The sequence below is a fragment of the Oryctolagus cuniculus genome, chromosome 6 (assembly GCF_051225735.1).
Source record: "Oryctolagus cuniculus isolate XC-2025 breed Fujian yellow rabbit chromosome 6, ASM5122573v1, whole genome shotgun sequence".
NCBI classification, from domain to species: Eukaryota; Metazoa; Chordata; class Mammalia; order Lagomorpha; family Leporidae; genus Oryctolagus; species Oryctolagus cuniculus.
This window is the reverse complement of record NC_142872.1, coordinates 80,530,100-80,551,604: the sequence shown is the minus strand read 5'-3', so window position 1 is coordinate 80,551,604 and position 21,505 is coordinate 80,530,100. Positions and strand designations below refer to the sequence as shown.

Below are 21,505 nucleotides of genomic sequence, written 5' to 3'. Positions count from 1 at the left end.
TAACTGATAGAATAAATAAAGGGGAGAGCGATCCAACATGGGAAGCGAGATACTCAGCAGACTCATAGAATGGCAGATGTCCTAAACAGCACTCTGTTTTTTTCTTTCTTTTTTTTTCTTTTTTTTAACTTTTATTTAATGAATATAAATTTCCAAAGTACAGATTATTGATTACAATGGCTTCCCCCCATAACGTCCCTCCAACCCGCAACCCTCCCCTTACCCACTCCCTCTCCCCTTCCATTCATATCAAGCTTCATTTTCGATTCTCTTTATAACAGAAGATCAGTTTAGCATACATTAAGTAAAGATTTCAACAGTTTGCTCCCACACAGAAACATAAAGTGAAAAATACTGTTTGAGTACTAGTTATAGCATTAAATCTCAATGTACAGCACACTAAGGACAAAGATCCTACATGAGGAGTAAGTGCACAGTGACTCCTATTGTTGACTTAACAAATTGACACTCTTGTTTATGGCATCAGTAATCACCCGAGGCTCTTGTCATGAGCTGCCAAGCCTATGGAAGCCCCCTGAGTTCACTGACTCTGATCATTTTTAGACAAGGCGATGGTCAAAGTGGAAGTTCTCTCCTCCCTTCAGAGAAAGGTACCTCCTTCTTTGATGACCCGTTCTTTCCACTGGGATCTCACTCGTGGAGATCTTTCATTTAGGTTTTTTTTTTTTTTTTCCCCAGAGTGTCTTGGCTTTCCATGCCTGAAATACTCTCATGGGCATTTCAGCTGGATCCGCATGCCTTAAGGGCTGATTATGAGGCCAGAGTGCTGTTAGGACATTTGCCATTCTATGGGTCTGCTGAGTATCTCACTTCCCATGTTGGATCATTCTCTCCCTTTTTGATTCTATCAGCTAGTATTTGCAGACACTAGTCTTGTTTATGTGATCACTTTGGTTCTTAGTCCTATCATTACGATCAATTGTGAACTGAAATTGATCACTGGGACTAGTGAGATGGCATTGGTACATGCCACCTCGATGGGATTGAATTCGAATCCCATGGTATGTTTCTAACTCTACTGTTTGAGGTAAGTCTGCTTGAGCATGTCCCGAACTGCACATCTCTTCCCTCTCTTATTCCCACTCTTATATTTAACAGTGATCACTTTTCAGTTAAGTTTCAGCACTTAAGAAGAATTGTGTATTGATTACAGTATTCAACCAAAAGTATTAAGTAGAACAAACAAAAAAAATACTAAGAGGGATAACATATTAAGCTGCTCATCAACAGTCAGGGTGAGGGCTGATCAATTCACTGTTTCTCATAGTGTTCATTTCACTTTAACAGGTTTCCTTTTTGGTGCTCAGTTAGTTGTCACCTATCAAGGAGAACAAGTGGTATTTGTCCCTTTGGGATTGGCTTATTTCACTCAACATAATGTTTTCCAAATTCCTAACAGGGATCACTTTTCAGTTAAACTTTAAACACCTAAGAATAATTGTGTGTTAATTACAGAGTTCAACCAATGGTACTAGAACAAAAAAAATACTAAAATGGATAAAGTATTACATTGTACATCAACCGTTAGGACAAGAGCTGATCAAGTCACTGTTTCTCACAGTGTCCATTTCACTTCAACAAGTTTCCCCTTTGGTGCTCAGTTAGTTGTCACCAATCAGGGAGAACAACTCAGAATCAGCCCTAAAGGCATTCCAATCTGGCTGAAAAGCCCATGAGAGTATTTCAGGCATGGAAAGCCAAGACACTCTGGCAAAAAAAAAACAAAACAAACAAAAAAAAACAAACCCACAAACCCTAAATGAAAGATCTCTGTGAATGAGATCCCAGTGGAAAGAACAGGTCTTCAAAGAAGGAGGTACCTTTCTCTGAAGGGAGGAGAGAACCTCCACTTTGACTATGACCTTGTCTAAACAAGGTAAGAGTTGGAGAACTCAAAGGGCTTCCATAGCCTTGGAAACTCATGACTGGTGCATAGGGAGATTACTGATGCCATAAACAGGAGTGTCAATTGGTAAAGTCAACAACAGGAGTCACTGTGCACTTACTCCTCATGTAGGATCTCTGTCCTTAATGTGCTGTACATTGAGATTTAGTGCTATAACGAGTACTCAAACAGTATATTTCACTTTGTGTTTCTATGGGGGTGCAAACTGTTGAAATCTTTACTCAATGTATACTAAACTGATCATCTGTAAAAAAAAAAAAGAAGAAGAAATTATCAATTCCCAACTTGACTCTCACTGGGATTAAACATGACAATAGGTCTGATCTGATTTCATCATCATTTAAAAAATCATCTATTATTTTTCACTTATGTTTCTGTGTGGGAGCAAACTGTTGAAATCTTTACTTAATGTATGCTAAACTGATCTTCTGTATATAAAGAGAATCAAAAATGAATCCTCATGTGAATGGAAGGGGAGAGGGAGTGGGAAAGGGGAGGGTTGCGGGTGGGAGGGACGTTATGTGGGGGAAGCCATTGTAATCCATAAGCCGTACTTTGATAATTTATATTCATTAAATAAAAGTTAAAAAAAAAAGAAGTAGGTATTTGACAGGCAAATAAGAGGTCAGGAAAGGCACCACAGAAAGAGAAGAACAATGTCTGCAAAGGTGTAGAGAGATACAATGATACACGACAGGCTGAAGCTCTAGATAAGACAAGGTGTGAGGTGGGAACTGGGGTCAGCTTACTTAAGGGGAGGTCATAGGATCTGAGATTGGTAAAGAACTTAGAGGTTGAGTTGCAGAGCTGACTCCACCACACCAGCTTTGAAATCACCAGAGGATGGTGAGATCAAGGACAGAAAGGTGAACTGCAAGCTCACCCCTTCCTGCTCAGCAGTGAGGCAATGTCATCTCTCCATATTTCATTTCCTTTTGCCCACTTAAGCTTACAGTATTCTTTCTCTTCCTTCTCAGAATCTAGCAACACATGAGATTTATTTTACACATTTAGCTAGCCCCTAGTTATACAATCTTGATTACATTTATGTATCCCATTTTCCCAGTCAGATTCCTACCTCCATAAGGAGTTTACTTTATATGCCAGAATAAAGGAAGTCAATTTTATTTTTAAGAATAGGGGATCCAATAAATTTCAGTTAGTATTGTATGTTCTTACTGCCTAATACAACATTTCAATATTTGTGCATAGGTTGTGTATTATAAATATATTTGAGGTGACTGCCAGTCAACCAACAACCTTTTCTCTTTTGTAAAATGTGCCATAAAGAGGTGGGACTTGGGCAGTTGCATTTGCTCCAGAGGATTTGACTCTTATCCTGCCTGGTTGGAACAGGAATGAACACCTTATCCAGGCTTAGTCAGCAAGATGTTCTTTCTTAATATCTTGACCTAAGGAATGTAGAAACTGTGATCAGACAGCACTGCACATGGAGGCTTCACAATACCCATACTATTGAGTTCCATTGGTGCCATGGGACCCAAAGCCTGCTGAAAACTAAAGTTATGAGACAGAAGAACCTCCCAGAAATAATTGAGATTTGGGGGGAAGAATCCTTGAGAAACCAAAGAGTGAGCAGCTCTTTGGTGATACTATAGTTTGTAAGTCTAGTGTTATTTCTTAAAGCTGGAATTCATGACAGTCACCTTCAAAGCTGCCCTTTCTAAGATAAGCTTTAGTGAATTTCTCATCCTTGCAACCAAAAAGCGTTTATTGATTGATCAATTGAAGTACAAAAATCACACTCTCTAATCTTCAGTCCAATTTTGAAAAGTCTCTCCTATGATTTCTAATTTTTTTCGTAAGATACAGGACAAACATAATATTATGAACCTGAAAGTCAGAGACATTTGAGTATGGGTTACTTATTAGAAATGATTCCCTCTAGATTAATCTAGACTCAGGTTTCTGAAAAAAAAATTAAAATCATCAAGACAATTCACTCTTTTGTCATTAATTTTTTTACTTAAAATTTTTAACACATAAAAATGTGATGTTGCTTCAATAAATATATATCTTGCATAACTGTCCAATCATAATAAACATATCTATCCATATCTACCACTTTCAAACACTAAACATTCGTATGTGGTATAAAAACATTCAAAATGCATCTTCTAGTTTTTTAATTATAGAAAATATAATAAGTTAAATTATCTGTGGTCGCCCTACTGTGCAACAGAACCCCAGAACTTACTCCTATCTATTATTTACTGCCTGTTTATTAATCTTCTCCCATCCTTCCCTCTCTCCATTCCTACCCAGACTCTGTAGACCATCATTATGAAATCACTCTTTTTATTAGAGTTCACAGGAGTGAAATCATATGAAATTTGTCTTTCTGTGCCTGCCTTATTTCACTTGACACTATACTGTTGCAAAAGTAGGCAACATTTCATTCTTTTTATGGCTCAGTATTTCATTGTGTATATGTATCACATTTTATTTATTTCCATTTGAATTGTGAACAGTGTTGCAATAAACACGGAAGCGTAGATGTCTCTTTAACAGACCAATTTCATTTCCTTTGGACATACCCTAAAGAGTGGGATTGCTGGATCCTAAGATATTCTATTTTGAGTTACTTTAAGGAAACTCCATACTGTTTTCCACAATGTCTGCATTAATTTATATTCCCACCAATACTACAAGGATTCTGTTTCCTCAACATCCTCATTAGTACTTGTTATCTTTTGTCTTTCTGACAAACTGGAGTGAGGTGATATTTCGCTGTGGTTTTGATTTGACTTTTCCTAATGATTAATAATGTTGAATATTTTTTCTGAATGTCTTGGCCACTTGTAAGTTCTTTTGAAAAATGTCTGTTCATATCTAATGTCCATTTTAGTTGAATTTTTTTTACTATTGAGTTATTTGAGTTCCTTATATATTCTGGTTATTAACCAGACAAATAAATTGTGAGACAAATAATTTGCAAATATTTTTCCCAGTCCGTAGATCATCTCTTTATTTGTCATTATTTGTTTACTATGCAGAAGCTCTTTAGTTTGATAAATTTTGTTTGTTTATTTTTGCTTTTGTTACTTGTGCTTTTGGGGTTGGGGCCAAGAAATTTTTACCCACTCCAATATCCTGAAGGATTTCCCCTATGTTTTCTTTAAATAGTTTCCAAGTTTGATGTCTTTAATACATTTTAGTTGATATTTGTACATGGTGATTTTTGGGGGGTGTGGTTTTATTCTTTTGTAGGAATACATTCAGTTTTTCCAGAATTATTCATTTAAAAGGCTGTCCTTTTTCTAATTCAGCTTCCCAGTATCTTTGTCAAATTTCATTGATGGTGGATGTATGGATTTACTTCTAGGGTTTTCTGTTCTATTCCATTAATCTATATGTCTGTTTTTATGTCAAAACCATACTGTTTTAATTATTGAAGCATTGTAATATATTTTAAAGTCAAGCACTATAATATCTCCTGCTTTATTCTTTTTACTCAAGATTGCTTTGGCTATTCAGGGTCTTTTGTGGTTACATATATATATATATATATATATGTCAGCAGTATTTTTTTCTAGTTCTGTGAAAAGCATTAGTCGTGTTTTGATAAAGATTGCATTGAATATGTAAATTGCTTTGGCTAGTATGTACACTTTAACAATACTATTTGTTTCAATCCATGAACATAAATATCTCCATTTCTTTGTGTTCTCCTCAGTTTCTTTCATCAACAGTAAGAACATTCACTCAAAATTTCTTTCAGTGGCCATTATATACTTATTATTTTATTTGAGAGAAAATGACAGACAATGGAGCTGCCACCCTTTGATCTTTGCCTCAATGCCCACAATGACCAGGTTTGGGATAGGCTGAAGGAGGGAGCCAGGAATTCAATCTGGGTCTCCCGTATGTGGAGCAAGTACCCATCTACTTGGGCCATCACCTGCTATCTTCCAGTGTGTGTATTATCAGGAAGCTAGAACCAAAAGCAGAGCCAAAACTAAAACCCAGGCACTCTAATATAGGATTCACATATCCCAACTGTCATCTTGACAGCCAGGCTAAACACCTACCACAATGGCCACCATTTCTATGAAATTAAAAAGAAGTTTTATATTGCCATCAGATCTTGACTCACCAATTATTTGTAATGAAGAAAACAGGCTGGATTTTAGGTGGTCTAGCTGAGTTATTTACAACACACACATATTTTCTTCTGTATATAGACCTCCAAATACCTGCTGAGGCATGAGATCAAGCCCATTCTTTCTCTTATAATTTCTCGTTAAAGATTTATTTCTTATTTATTTGAAAGGCAGAGTTACAGAGAGAGGAGGAGAGACAGAGAGAAAGAGAGGTCTTCCATCCGTTGGTTCACTCCCCAAATGGCTATAATGGCTGGAGCTGAGTCAGGCCAAAGCCAGGAGCCAGGAGCTTTTTCTGGGACTCCCACATAGGTGTAGGGTCCCAAGCACTTGGACCATCTTCTGTTGCTTTCCTAGGCACATTAGCAGGGAGCTGGCTGAGAAGTGAAGCAGCAGGGTCTTGAACCGGCACCCTTACGGGATGCTGACATTGCAGGTGAAGGCTTCACCTGCTATACCACAATGTTGATGTCACAGGAAAAGGTTTAACTTGCCACACCACAACACTAGCCCCTCTTTTTCTTATAATTTCTATAGCAAATTGTGCTTCAGAAAAGAAAAACAGAAAACAAACAAAAAGGAGATAACTAACCAATGCTAGCACCAGAGAACTATGAACCCTGTTTTTGCATCAGGACAACAAAATTCCCTCAAAGCCACTAAACAGGTGGGTGTACAGGAACATTACTGCTTGACAGGAACAGTGATAATATTACAGGAGTGAAATAACATGTGACCAGGAGATGCTTGCTTGCCCAAAAGCCCATACATATCATGCAGCTAGTTGCCAAAGAAATTGTATATAACCCCAGATCACTAACATTCCGTTTCTTTGGCATAGTTAGGAATACAAAGACAAGGAATGAAAATTCTATAAGCTTTTCAAAGATGTATTTATTTGAATGGCAGAGTTAAAGAGACATACACACAGAGAGAGAGATATCTTTCACCAACTAGTTCACTCCCCAAATTTCTGCTACAGCCAGGGCTGACCAAGAGCCTGGAGCTTCATCTATATCTCCTACATAGATGCAGGGGCCCAATCACTTGGGCCATCTTCCACTGCTCTTTCAAATGCATTAGCAGAGAACTGAATCAGAAGTGGGGCAATTTGGACTCGAACTGGTGCCCACATGGGATGCTGGCTTTGTAAGTGATAGCTTAACGTGCTGTACCAAAATGCCAGCCCTTCTCTAAAAGTTTTTAAAGATTTGAGAACTATGGATTGTGTTTGGGTGATACTGCCTTAAAACATACAGGGTGCTTCTGCTGGGAAATGGGATAAAAATGTAAGGAGTGATACAGATTAGATTTTGTTTGAAATGCAGTTTAGATAGGGCAACCAATCCTTCACATTGAAAATGGCAGAAGATATACTTGAATGTTCTATGTCTCCACCCCCATCTCGAAAAATGAGCAAGACTCATTCCTGCGCCTCATTCTGTCAGCTTCCCACCATCACTACTTGTCACTTTCGCACCAAGGAATGGCAAAAACTGACAAAGAAGAGCACAGAAATCTGCAGCAGCACAAATACATGCTCAGAATAGCAAGAAATGATTAATAGTGGCCTCTTTCAGGAAAAAAAAAACAGTAAAGTTAAATGATTGCTCACTCTCTCATGATAATTTTTATTATTCTTTCCTCCTTATAAAAATAGTATTTCATATTTCCGTACTTTATCAAAGTTTCAACATCCTTTAAAACGACATCTTTCTTATTCACCCTTTTCAACTATTTCCCAGAAAAAGAAAATAAAACAATTTGTACATATGCTGATTTATTTGGAAATTAATTGAGTGCACAACTACTTTTTAATGAGACACTGAGGATGTTATAGACAAAACTCACATAAAGATTGGGTGATCGCTGTGTTTTCTTCCAACTCAGTATTTCATTATGTTTACTGTTAATTCCTTCCTTCTTTCCTTCCTTCCTTCCTTCCTTCCTTCCTTCCTTCCTTCCTTCCTTCCTTCCTTCCTTTCTTCCTTCCTTCCTTCCTTCTTTCCTTTCTTTCTTCTTTCCTTCCTTCTTTCCTTCCCTCCCTCCCTCCCTCCTTATGCTCTTCCCTTCTTCCCATCCTTCCTGTAAATATTGACCAAGTCCCTAGCTAGTTTAATAAATGAATGACAAGAAACATATGAGAGCCTACCCTTAAGAAGTTTATCATCTGGAAGTTTAGTTAACCGTGCTCATAAACAAGGATGGTAGATGACAGCATATGGTAAGTACTGCACGGAGGCTTAAGTTCTGCAGGATTGCAGAGAGGCTAAGGAGAAGCTCACTGCTGATTGGGCAAGCCAAGAAAGCTTCATGGGCTGAAGAACATTTTGTCCTGGGCCTTGTAGGGTAAGTGTTTCAATTAGCAGAGAAAAGAGTATCACCAGCTGAGATATTTCAGCTAACAGAGTATCAGTGTCCCTGGAGAACTCCTCAGAAGAGAGCAAAATGGACTCTATCAGAGAGAACTGGGAGAGAAACCTAAAAAGGGGAATGGCCCACAGAGGGCCAGGGGATCATTTCTTTTAGGCCTGCCACCACACACTAATATCTTCACACAGAGCTGGCCTAGGTGTAAAAGTTTCCTTGCTCACTGTACTGACTCAAAAGGTGCTGTTAGGACAGGGCTGCCCCTGGTTCTTTTCCTGTTCCTTTTCTCAGCGCTGCTCTGTATAGGACTCGGTTTATGAAACATTCACAAATTCACTAACTTGGTACACAATTCCTGAGAACTTGCTAGAATCTGTGTGTCCTGTGGACCCTGAAGTTCTTTGATTACAACCTCATAAGGGCATAGAGTTTCATGTGTGATATGTGATTTTCCTGGCGTTAACTACCAGAGCTGGCACAAGGCACTTAGGCATAGAAAACCTATGTGAATGGTAACAGTAGAATGGCAGAGGGATGATCTTCAGCCTTGCATCTGTTTAAGAGTCCCTTGCCCTGCTGGGGCTTGAGGGAGCAGAGATGGAGCAGTGGGAAACAGGTCACTCCCTACCAGACAGGTGAGGCGGAGACATCTCTATTGGGCTGGTCAACAAGTAACTTCGCTTTTATTTTTTTAAGGATTTATTTATTTGAAAAGCAGAGTTGGGGGTGGCAGAGACAAAGAGAAGTCTTCCATCCACTGGTTCACTTCTGAAAAGGCCACAATGGCTGGGGCTAGGCCAGGCCAAAGCAAGGAGCCAGGAGATTCTTCCAGGTCTCTCACATGCATGCACAGGCATAAGCACTTGGGCCATCCTGTGCTGCTTTCCTGGGGCCATTAGCAGGGAACTCGATTGGAAGTGGAGCAGCTGCAACTTGAACCAGCAGCCACATGGGATCCTGGCACTGCAGGCAGCAGCTTGATCCACTAGGCCACACTTTCAACCACCAAAATCACTTTTTCAATGCTGAGCTATCCTGAGACAAGTAAGCCATGTACTGCTTAAAATTGACACCCCTAAGACCATCATCTTTCTGTTCAAATTCCTGTGCTAATTCCACGCATCTCTCTTCACTATCATTAACACATAAAATGAATATTAAGTGAACATTTTGTTTACTTATATCTTAGATTAAGACATATGTAAACCTTTTAGATTTAAAGTGCTAATTCCAAATCGATCATTTAATATGATTCCCTTGGATTTATGGTTTCATGATTAATACACATCATTTAATTTAATTTATTACATAGGAAAGTTTAACCTATTCTATTCCAAGAACTATAGTAGTGGCTGAAAGTAAAATTTAAAGCATTAGCCCAACCCTGAGGAAAAGCTTACTGAGAGCTGGAGAAGTGGAACAGACAGACAAACCCCCAAATAGAACTTGCTCTAGTGACTATTGAGATAATAGCATGCACTTTGTGAAAGGTGTTCAAAGAAGTGACAGTTTCCCCACCTGAAGCTTCAGGAAATACTTCCTGGCACAGTTCATGCATCTTTTGTCAATTCACCAGGAGAGAAAGGAGCAGCTACAGAATTCTAGGCAGGACCAAGACTTAAAACTTCCAACAGGGCAGCACCAGCTGCAGAAGGCCAATGTGGAGCATGGAAGGCTTCTGGACCCTAGCCTGACCAGAGCTCTGCTATGTGGGCAAATCTGGCTTCAGCTGGTGTGGCATCTATATAGAACAAAACCATGAGTATAAGGAAGCCCCTTCTAGCCTTCCCTGCCCAAGGTGACTCTTCTGCCCACAAGGGCCTACAATTATTTTAATGGAATGACAGACTCTTTACTCAAGAAGTAGTAAGAAGGCACTGAGGACTGTGGAATGGGGTGTGGCCCTGTAGTGGGGGTCTTATCCCTTACCAAAGGTATCCAAGATTTTCCAACAGCCTATTCTAGCCATAGCAGATATCATTGTCCTTTTTTTCTTCTACTTTATGCAAAACAAAAAAAAAAAATGATCTCAACCTTTCTTTAAGAAGGGAGTCGGAAGGGAGGAGGGAGGAGGAAAAGGCTCCTGAATAGAAATGAGATAGGAACACTTTCAAGGTGTTGCTGCAGTACCGACTCTAAGGAACAGGATGCAGCACCTTGTCCTCACTCCTTAGGTTAATACGCCTCAGGGACACTCCGCTATCTCACCATAATTTGGTTTTGCAAGAACCAAGCTAGTCATGCTGCTCTCCCCTGACAAGTAAGCTCTTTAAAATATCACTTATTTGCATTTAACGTTTCAATTCCTGAATCCATAAATTCTCCTTCTATTTAGAGTTGCCCTGAGTAGAGCTTTTATTTCAAATAAGTTGTTCCAGAAGCTCATGTCAATGCTACATCCCAAAAGAGGAGTAATGGAAGACAATACTGAGGTGCTCTTGGTACTCTTGACTCAGGCTGAAGAGTTTGACTATCACATCCGGCATTTCTAGATCCTTCTAGGTCAAGCAGGTTAGCAAATATATATCATAAAAGATGCTGTTTCTGTTACAAGACATTTTAAATATTTCATCCTTAAAGTCAAGGCAAACACACACATAACACTATGTTAAGTTTGGTAACACAGAAAAGTCTAGATTTACTAATATAATGCTAAAAAATTTTACATTGCATAATACATTATGGGACCCACTCAAGTGGTAGACTGGATTAAATGGTGTTGCCCCCAAATTTATGTCCACACAGAACCTCAGAATTAGACCAAATTTGGAAATAGGATGTTTATGGATATAATTGGTAGGCTTATGTAGGATATGCCTGGTACAGGGTTGGTATCCTTGCAAGAAAAGAAGAGACACAAACACACACGGGTCAAAGACAGCTATGTGACAACAGAGGCACAGATTGGAGTGAGGCAGTTCCCAGTGCAAGGAACGCCAAGGATCACCAGCCACCACCAGGAGTCACAAGAGGCAAGGAAGGACTGTTTCATAAAGCCTCCAGGGAGTGGGGTCCTGTGGATACCTGCATTTTGTACATCTCATTTTCAGAACTATGAGAGAAGAAATTTCTGTTTTAATAAACCCAGTTGACAGCAATTTGACACAGAAAACTGATATAAAAACTAAGTAAGAATATTTATGTGAATGCATAAAGTTGGCTGAATGTTTGCCTTATTCAATACAAAGTTTGCTTGCTCCAAGCCTTTAATGGCCAGAGCTTCTGTGAAATGGCAGAAACTTAGTGGTATATACATACCTCTATATATAATAAGTGTAGAGAAGGCAGAAAAATAATATCTTCAGGTATAGAAATAAAGTAAGAGCATAAGGATGTGGGTGTTCTGTTGAGCAGGGACAGAGAAACAGAGGATGTGGGTACCCATGGGAAGTGTCAGAGAGGCCCAGGAGTGCTCTCCGCCTGGAGCTGCTCTGTATGGCTCCTAAGCACTGAGAAGGAAGGAGTACTTGGTGGCCTTTCTCTCTGCCCTAATTCAGCAGTGCTACAAATTCTTGTTCTTCGAGGAAGCTCCACGACTGGTTTTTCTTTTTCTTTCTGTGATGTATCCACCTGAGCATTTCTGCCACCTACATCGCAGAACTAACTACCCATGAGGAACACACCCAGCACCAGCTGCCCCACCAGGACTTGGAGGAGACTTCCTAGGCCCCCCCTGAATTCTTCCCTGAGGGTTTTTTTTTTTTTTTGGTCTCCTGGAGTCAGTCTTCAAGACCAAGCACCTTAGAGGATGCTGGCCTTGACCTATCACATGCAGGGAGAAGGTGCTGGGGCAGAAAAGCAATTTTAAGTAGCTTCAGGTAGTTTTTCTCTGAAAGAAACCTGCTGTGCCCGTGTTTTCTTCTTGGTGACATGTTCTTCTGCTTCTTTAAGAATTACAGAAGCAAGATCTACCTTATCTCTTTACATGTACAGAATTAAGAAGGAATGGTTTTTATAACTTTTTTCAATTGTATGAATGAGCATTAGCTACCACTTTGGAATCTACTATGTGCAGGGCATCAAATAATAGCATTTGATATGTCAGGATGGTACAAATCTGTTATTTTTGATGTCTCATTATATTTATTTCATAACTAACTGTTTTCATGTGCAAAGCATTTAAACTAGGCTGGCGCCACAGCTCACTAATCCTCTGCCTGCGGAGCCAGCACACCGGGTTCTAGTCCCGGTCGGGGCGCTGGATTCTGTCCTGGTTGCTCCTCTTCCAGTCCAGCTCTCTGCTGTGGCCCAGGAAGGAAGTGGAGGATGGCCCAAGTGCTTGGTCCCTGCACCTGCATGGGAGACCAGGAGGAAGCACCTGGCTCCTGGCTTCAGATCAGCGCAGCGCTGGCCATGGCGGCCTTTTGGGGGTGAACCAACGGAAGGAAGACCTTTCTCTCTGTCTCTCTCTCTCACTGTCTAACTCTGCCTGTCAAAAAAAAAAAAAAAAGCATTTAAACTAGGCTATCACTTGTATGTCTTCCCTCCAGACAAGGCCAAAGAGCATGGAACATACAAGAAAAAGAAAGGTAGTACATGAGAGGATGGATGAAAGCAACAGGGTGATGGTGGTAGAGGTAGCACTGATGGTAAGGAGTGCGTGTGTAAGCAGGCAAAGTGGTGATGAACAAATCTCAAGTATTCTGCAGATGATTTTATAGTTAAAACTCAGTTGAATTAATGTGACAAAGCGGAACACAAAGAGAAAGCTTGGGATAAAGCACTCCCTAGCTCTTCTAAAAGTGGGGAATAAAATATAGCTTCCCCCTGCCTGAGATGCCTGTGAGGCAGGAGCAGGCTGGGAGTGATGCTTGGTCCTCAATAGTGCTCCGTGTCACCGATCAGATGGGGAGACTGAGCTACACTAAGTTCTGAAGAATCACTGGGAGAAGACAGAAACTTTTTTAGTTGGGCAAATTAGCTCATACAAAGGCTGAATTTGAGTGGAAACTTGAAAGATAGCAGAATTGTGATAGGGAGAGTAGCATAAGGAAGGACACCGCTGGTTGAAGAATAGCACACTTTGAGGGACACAGGCAAAAGGAAGAGAACTTGTTCAGGACAAAGATTGTCTAATTTCACTAAGATCTTGCAAAATGATGGTTATAAAGCAAACTGGATAGGGGAAATGGAAAAACCTTGAACAGAAAGATCAGGAAGCTATTTTTTGTTTGCTTTTGCTTTCTTTGGTAGGCAATATGGATTATTGAAGATGTTCTTTAACTTTTATTTGTTTTTTATTTATTTGAAAGGTAGAGATCTTCAGAGAGAGAGAGAGAGAGAGAGAGAGAGGAGAGAGAGAGAGGAGAGAGAGAGAGAGAATAGTGACAGGGACACAGAGAGATCTTCTGTCTGTTGGTTCACTCTCCAAATGCCCGCCATAGCCAGGGCCAGACCAAGTTGAAATCAAGTGCTTGGAACTCAACCTGGATTTACCATGTGGATGGAAGAAACCCAAGTACTTGAGCCATCACCTGCAATTTCCCAGGGTGCACAGGAACAGGAAGTTGTAGCTGGAAGTAGAGCTGGAAGTTAAATCCAGGCATTTCTGTTATACTATTGGCATGGTAACTGCTGTGCCAAACACCCACCTCTGAAGATTTTTAAACAGGGTAACAGCTTAGTTAAAATACATTTTTAAAGGTTTATTTATTTATTTGAAGGCAGGGTTAACAGAGAGAGGGAGAGACAGAGAGAGAAAGGCATCTTTCATCCACTGATTTACTCCCCAAAATGGCCCCAATGGCCAGGGGATGGGCCAGGCCAAAGCTTGGAACCTGGAACTTCATCTGGATCTCCATGTGGGTGCAGGGACCCAGCCCTTGAGCCATTACACACTGCTTTCCCAGGCGCCTTAGCACGGAGGTGGATGGGAAGCAGAACAGGCATGACTCAAATCAGTGTCCATATGGGATCCCAGCATGGCAGGTAGTGGCTTAACCCACTGCACCACACTGTTGGCCCCAAAATACAATCTAGAGAACAATATTCTCCCTCACACTTTTTTCTTGAAACATTGTAGGGCAAAATTATAAAATAAAATACTAAAGAATAAACTTCAAAGTATAACAAAAGGAAAATGAGAGGAGAAAAGATCAAGAGAAGTCAGAATAATTCTAGTTAGTATCATAATATGGTTAGCTTGGAAGTGTTGGCAGGGCAGACTGGAGAAGAAACAATGAATAGACAACTACAGAACCACTGTGAAAATCTACTTTTGATGAAACAATGGCATGGAGTAAGGCAGAGGTGGGAATAAGGGAAATAAAGGGGTGAATAAAATAGACACTGGAAAAGGAATAGATTGAACAGGTAAAAATGGAACAGGGCTCACAGTGGTTCTCACTGCCCCTTTTCATCCACAGTCATCCCCAATCATCTTTGATGTCTGCAGTTTTGTGTTGTGCCTTTAGTATTTTTAGATGAATTGCCTTATTATTTTTTGTTCCAATTTTTGCTTAGTACTTAAAGTTGCAATTGTCTTGGCATCTCCAAATCCTTGTCCTTGAATTTCCCAATGCCCTCATTTTGCCTGTATTTTTTTGGCCTCATTCTCTACAGGTTGTCTATTTGAGAAGAAGGCTGTAGAGCAGCTCCCAACATTGAAGATAGAAAATTTCAAACTAAATCCTGAAGTTTCTCATTTCCATACCCACAGTAGATTGGATTTTTTTTGACAGGCAGAGTGGACAGTGAGAGAGAGAGAGACAGAGAGAAAGGTCTTCCTTTTCCATTGGTTCACCCCCCAATGGCCGCTGTGGCTGGTGTGCTGCGGCTGGTGCACAGCGCTGATCCGAAGCTAGGAGCCAGGTGCTTCTACTGGTCTCCCATGCTGGTGCAGGGCCCAAGCACTTGGGCCATCTTCCACTGCACTCCTGGGCCACAGCAGAGAGCTGGACAGGAAGAAGAGCAACCGGGACAGAATCCACACCCCGACAGGGACTAGAACCCAGTGTGCTGGCGCCGTAGGCAGAGGATTAGCCTATTGAGCCGCAGCGCTGGCCATTAGTAGATTGGATTTTTAATGCAGAAATCTACTTATCCTCAATCCCATTCATGAGCCCGTGACTGAGATCAAGCAACAATAAGCATCACACCAGTCTAGCTGCAACAGAGTATTCTTGACATTGCAAGACTCAGCAAAGATCCAAATAGTAAGGCTTCTTCCTGTGAAAATGACTGATACATTCTGAAGTGCTGAATTGAAGGAGGTGTTGAATTTGTAATAGATTTTAAGAAGAGAGGATACATGGGACCTGGGGTTCAAACTTAAATGCAGTATGTTCAGGTTAAAAATGGAGGGAGACGATATTGGGACTTACATCTTACAGGGCTAGATGGAAAGCCCAATTTATCTACACTCTAATATTTGTCTTTCTAACATTCTGTTCTGAAAATTGTTCTCTCTAAAACTCTCCACCTTTAATTCCTTTATCAAATTGTTTTAATGTTAAAATTTTAGCGATGCAAAAACATTGACATTTAAATAAATATTCTATGTATGTAATAATTTCCAGTGTTAAACTTTTTATCCTTTTGTGATACACAAACCGTTGTGATAATAAGAAATTACAAGAGAAGACTTCTTTGCAATGCTTAGCAAAAGATTATTTACTGGGTGGGGCATAATGTGGAATCCTGAGTAAGTGACACAGATTTGTAACCCAGAGCACACATATGCACACACACACACACACACACACAGTGTTATCCACAGTGCAACACACTGCTGTATAGTGCCCAGAGACCTGCATTACCTTTCGCAGATGAAGATGGACTCAGCTGTGGCAGGAGACTCTCTGACGACAATCTTCTCACAGTACCAGTACTGTGATTTGTCACTGGCCTCACAGCGCAACAGCACCTTCTGCAGTTTTCCAAGTGACACTGCTGTGACTTGAAATTTATCAATCTGGTATAGAAGACAGAAAATCCCACAGAAATAACTACAGCCCAGCACATGATCAAAGAGGCAATAATACTAGCCCAAAGGCTGCCAGGAGCAGCACAACACTTTAAAAGACTGAATGTTGCTACAGTTAGCATTAAAAGGAGCAATAAAGGAAGAAAAATAAGCAAATTACCTTTATCTATTAAAAATATATTTTTGGTTGTGCTCTCTCTCTCTCTCTCTCTCTCACACACACACACACACACAGATTTATTTTCTCCATTAGCAGTAGCATCCAGTGCAAAAACAAACCAGCTCCAATACAAAGGGTTTTTATCTCCTTTAAGACCCTGCCCTTGAGAACCAGTGCATGAGGTGGCCAGGCAATAGCCATGAGGCATAATGCACAGCCCATTTCTTTCCCATGAGTGCTTACATACTATGAGGCAAGACGGACAGTTTCTCTTCCTCTCTCTCTTTCCCCATTCTCTCCCTCCTCCCTCCTATCTGTCTTCTTTTCATTCTTTCAATAAACACCTTTCTTGAATCTTTCTCCAATAAAATTAGAACACATGCTCAGGTTTTCTGTGGAGCATTCTGGAATCCTTCCTCCTAAACAAAATCAGTTTATCATGTCAAAATTGTACTGGCATTTTTTGGAGGTGCAGGTCCCGAAGTCAATGCAGTTCTGATTGGAATAAATAGAACTCCTTCACACATTACCTCCTCATAGATTGCTGATGTTGAGAATAATCATCCTAGAGAACGATCCAACACAGGAAGTGGGATACACAGCAGACTCATAGAATGGCAGATGTCCTAAACAGCACTCTGGCCTCAGAATCAGCCCTTAAGGCATTTGGATCTGGCTAAAAAGCCTATGAGAGTATTTCAGGCATGGAAAACCAAGGCATTCTGGCAAAAAAATGACCTAAATGAAAGATCTCTGCAAGTGAGATACCAGTGAAAAGAACGGGCCATCAAAGAAGGAGGTCCCTTTCTCTGAAGGGAGGAGAGAACTTCCACTTTGACTATGACCTTGTTTAAATAAGATTGGAGTTGGCGAACTCAAAAGGCTTCCACAGCCTTGGCAACTCATGACAAGAGCCTCGGGTGATTGCTGACGCCATAAACAAGGGTGTCAACTGTTAAATCAACAACAGGAGTCATTGTGCCCTTACTCTCTATGTAGGATCTCTATCCTTAATGTATTGTACTATGTAAATTAACAGTATAACTAGTACTCAAACAGTGCTTTACACTTTGTGTTTCTGTGTGGGTGCAAACTGTTGAAATCTTTACTTAGTATATACTAAATTGATCTTCTTTATATAAAGATAATTGAAAATGAATCTTAATGTGAATGGGATGGGAGAGGGAGTGGGAGATGGGATGATTGCGGGTGGGAGGGAGGTTATGGGGGGAAAACGCCACTGTAATCCAAAAGCCGTACTTTGGAAATTTATATTTATTAAATAAAAGTTATAAATAAATAAATAAAGAGAATAATCATTCTAGAATTATCTGAGTACAGACTCATGAATTTAATTAAGTCTGGGAAGTTCTCAGAAGTGACAGTTGACTGTTAGCCACCATTACTCTGCTTAAAGGTAAAAATGTGAATCTAGTATTCCTTTGTTGCCTATGTTGGATGGACTACCTTAGTTGTTGGGTGCATTGTTGCCACATTAAATTTCATGTCAGTATTTGAAGATGTGCTACCTCACTATTGGTTCCATGTTAATGATGTAAATTTTCTCTTATTTTGGTCAGACCAACGTCATTAGTTAGCTAGATGATAATTCTGTGTGCATGCACTCTGTGTGCCTGGACAGTCTTACTGTCCAGTGTTCTTCATTCTAAGTGTGCCTTTGTTGACATTTCAAGGATATTTCATGACACATACCTCCTGTTCTGGTAGATGCAACTGATCTCTTATCCTGTGACTTCTGAGTCCATTTCTGGGTTCATTGCTGCTGTGGTAGACACTCTAGGCATGCTGACAACTTACTTGCCTGCAAAACTCTTAAAATTCTCTGATCTTTCCATTTCATCCCATGTCGCTCCCCCTCTTCGTGGAGGAACGACACTAAACCCTGCCTAGGCTTCATATCTGAGTCACGGCACCATTATGTCGCTCTCCCTCTTCGTGGAGGAACGACACAGGACCCTGCACTGTTCTTTTGTCTGCTCGGCCCTCCCCGGGTTTGCTGCTGGTTCTTCCTGGGTTGGCTACCGACCCTTCCACCTCCGTGGAAGGGCGGTTCCCCCTGGCCACTTTCCCCACTTCCGCGGGGGAGGGCCGGCTCTCTCGGGGGCTGCTCAGGTGTTCCTTCAGATAGATGTTCCTGGTGCATGTTGTCTCTCTCCTCCTTTATAGTCCTCTTCCACCAATCCCAACTCTGCTACCCACACGCCGAGTATGCTGCTCTCCTCCAATCAGGAGCAGGTCCTACAGTTTATTGGTTGAACTGGAGGCAGCTGTGTAGCTGTTTCTCCCTTCTCAGCGCCATATTGTGGGAGAGCAGATGCATAGAATAAGTCTTAATTCCAGTAACTTAGTCTAGTCCGAGTTGCTCCCAGTTGCTCCCCACAATCCCATAGATTGAGAAGAATGGTAGGAAAATGTAAAATCTAAAATCTACCAGAAGCAGACATTTAGCCTAACAGTTAAGACAACCCCATCCCACTTTGGTTCAGCTCTAGCTCCTGAGTTCAGCTTCCTGCTAACACAAACCCTTTGATTCAGTAGTGATGGCTTAAATAACTGGATTTTGTCACCATTCTGGGAGACTAGGAATGCATTTCTGGTCACTGCAGGAACAGTGAGTGTGAACCAGCAGATCAGAGCTCTATCTGCCTCTCTCTCTTTCTCTCCCCCCCTCAAATAAATAAAAAAGTAATTTTAAATGTTTAATTAAGAAAATGAACCAGGAAAACAAAGCATATTGATATCTTTGATTCTAAACTTCAAAACTGATGCCACTAAAATCACACTACTACTCTTCCTTATACGCCGATTATATCTCCTATCCAATTTTAATTTCAGTACATAATATACTCACCTGGTTCTCTGTTAAGTCCTATACATAATGTTGAACTGAAGATGAGTCATCAAGAAGAAGTATGTAATCTTAGGGCATCATCTTAGAAACTTTACATGATGCTGCACTGCTACAAAAATGCTGCATACTGGTGCCCCAACTAGTGGGAAGCCAGAAGAGATGGGGCCCTCACCATTCACCATGAAGTGGGAGAGGCAAAGAGTTTGGGGCTAATGCAGAGCTGGCTGAATCCTCTGAGGGATAACTTCACTGATCACTTAACATAATATTATAATACACTTTCTGAAATTTTGTCTCTACTCAAAATTAGTGATTCACTTGCAAAAGCAAAAAATAGGAATAATTTTGTCTTTGTGTCATCCAAAGCAGAACTGGCTTTCCTATTTATTCTGAGACAGCTTTTGTGTAATCTACGGTGATAAATAAAAAGGTACAGTTTAGCTGTTAGGTCTTTGATGCTTCCAGTTTCACAATCTACAACAAAAATGTCTGAGAAGCAATACTTTCAAACTGATTTAACAAGGCTTTTTGCTCAAAAACACACACTTGGGTACTTTTAATCCCCAATCTTAATTTCAGAGACCCAAATACAACCCATATACAACAAAGTAACTTTAATACATAACTGGGTTAAATATATATCCCACTGCAACTTCTCAACCATCTAACATATGGAAAGACTCATGTTATATATAAAGGGCAGGAGGGAATAATGAGGGGCTTCGGGTGTGAGAATAATAATTTGGTTCCATTAAAGGTGTTTAAAAGAAAAGTTATTGTGTAATATGAAATATTCTAGAGTGGCTCTAGACCTTTTAGAATAATGCTTTGTAACTTTCAGTATTTTTTTTTAAATATTTGATTTATTTATTTGAGAGGCAGAGTTACAGACAGAGAGAGGGAGTGACAGAGAGAAAGTTCTTCCATCTGCTGGTTCACTCCCTAAATTGCCCAATGAACAGAGCTGGGTTGATCAGAAGCTGTGGTAGAATGAGAACGTCATGTCAAGATGGCCACTGACAGTAGAGACTGCCTGGCAACAGGCCGTGATTGGATGGCTTCAGAAACGACATGACAACAGAGCCTGACTGACAACAGGTCATGATTGGATGGCTTCGGAAACCACATGACAACAGAGCCTGACTGACAACAGGCTGTGATTGAATGGCTTTGGAAACTGCCTGGCAACAGGCTGTGATTGGCTAGGGCATAGACCGGATTGGCTGCCTTGGCTATATAAGCAGCTGTAGCAACTAAAATAAACGAGTCTGCAGGCTGCTTGCATCAGGCCTGCTTTCTCCCGACTCCTGGGGTCTGTGTGGTGACTCCGCACCTCTTGCCCCCACCACGCTCCTCCTCTCAGAAACGAATCCACCACAACAAGAAGCCAGGAGCTTCTTCCTGGTCTCCCATGCAGGTATAGGGGTCCAAGCACTTGGGCCATCTTCCACTGCTTTTCCAGGTCATAGCAGAGAGCTGGATGGGAAGAGGAGCAGCTGGGACACAAACTGGCACCCATATGGGATGCTGGCGATGCAGGAAGAGGTTCAGCCCACTATGCCAAAGCACCAGCCCCAACTTTGTCTTGACAGAGCACGTTAATATTATTTTTACCTGACATCTTTTCAATTCATTTTATTTTTTTCTTTATTATATCGCTATTCTTTTATTCATTCAAGAAGCAGGCAGAGGGGTTGATGCTGTGGTGCCGCGGGTTAAAGCCCTGGCCTGCAGTGCCAGCATCCCATATGGCTGCCGGTTTGAGATCCGGCTGCTTCTTTTCTGATCCAGCTCTCTGCTATGGCCTGGGAAAGCAGTGGAAGATGGCCCAAGTCTTTGGTCTCCTGTACCCGCGTGGGAGACCCGGAAGAAGATCCTGGTTCCTGGCTTCAGATTGGCACAGCTCCAGCTGTTGCGGCCAATTGTGGAGTGAACCATCGGATGGAAGACCTCTCTCTCTCTCTCTCTCTGCGCCTCTCCTCTCTCTGTGTAATTCTGACTTTCAAACAAATAAATGGTTTTTTTTTTTTTAAAGAAGCAGGCAAAGGGAGGAGAGAGCTCTTCCATCTACTTGTTCATTACCCAAATGCCCACAATGTACAGAGCCAAAACAGAACCAAGAGCTGTG

General features: G+C 40.9%; 1 protein-coding gene across 5 annotated transcripts in view; it reads right to left on the bottom strand.

Moving 5' to 3' along the window:
* The window catches only part of RP1 (RP1 axonemal microtubule associated), a 376,321-nt gene that overhangs the window by 97,289 nt on the left and 257,527 nt on the right, over positions 1–21,505 (bottom strand). For all 5 annotated transcript variants that reach the window (XR_016235656.1, XM_089335241.1, XM_089335243.1 and 2 more), the window contains exon 22: positions 16,179–16,333. Coding sequence is in view for 4 of the 5 variants with exons in the window: in XM_089335241.1 (XP_089191367.1) it covers positions 16,179–16,333 (155 nt within the window). In the remaining variant the exon portion in view is untranslated. The remainder of the gene's footprint in view (positions 1–16,178; positions 16,334–21,505) is intronic.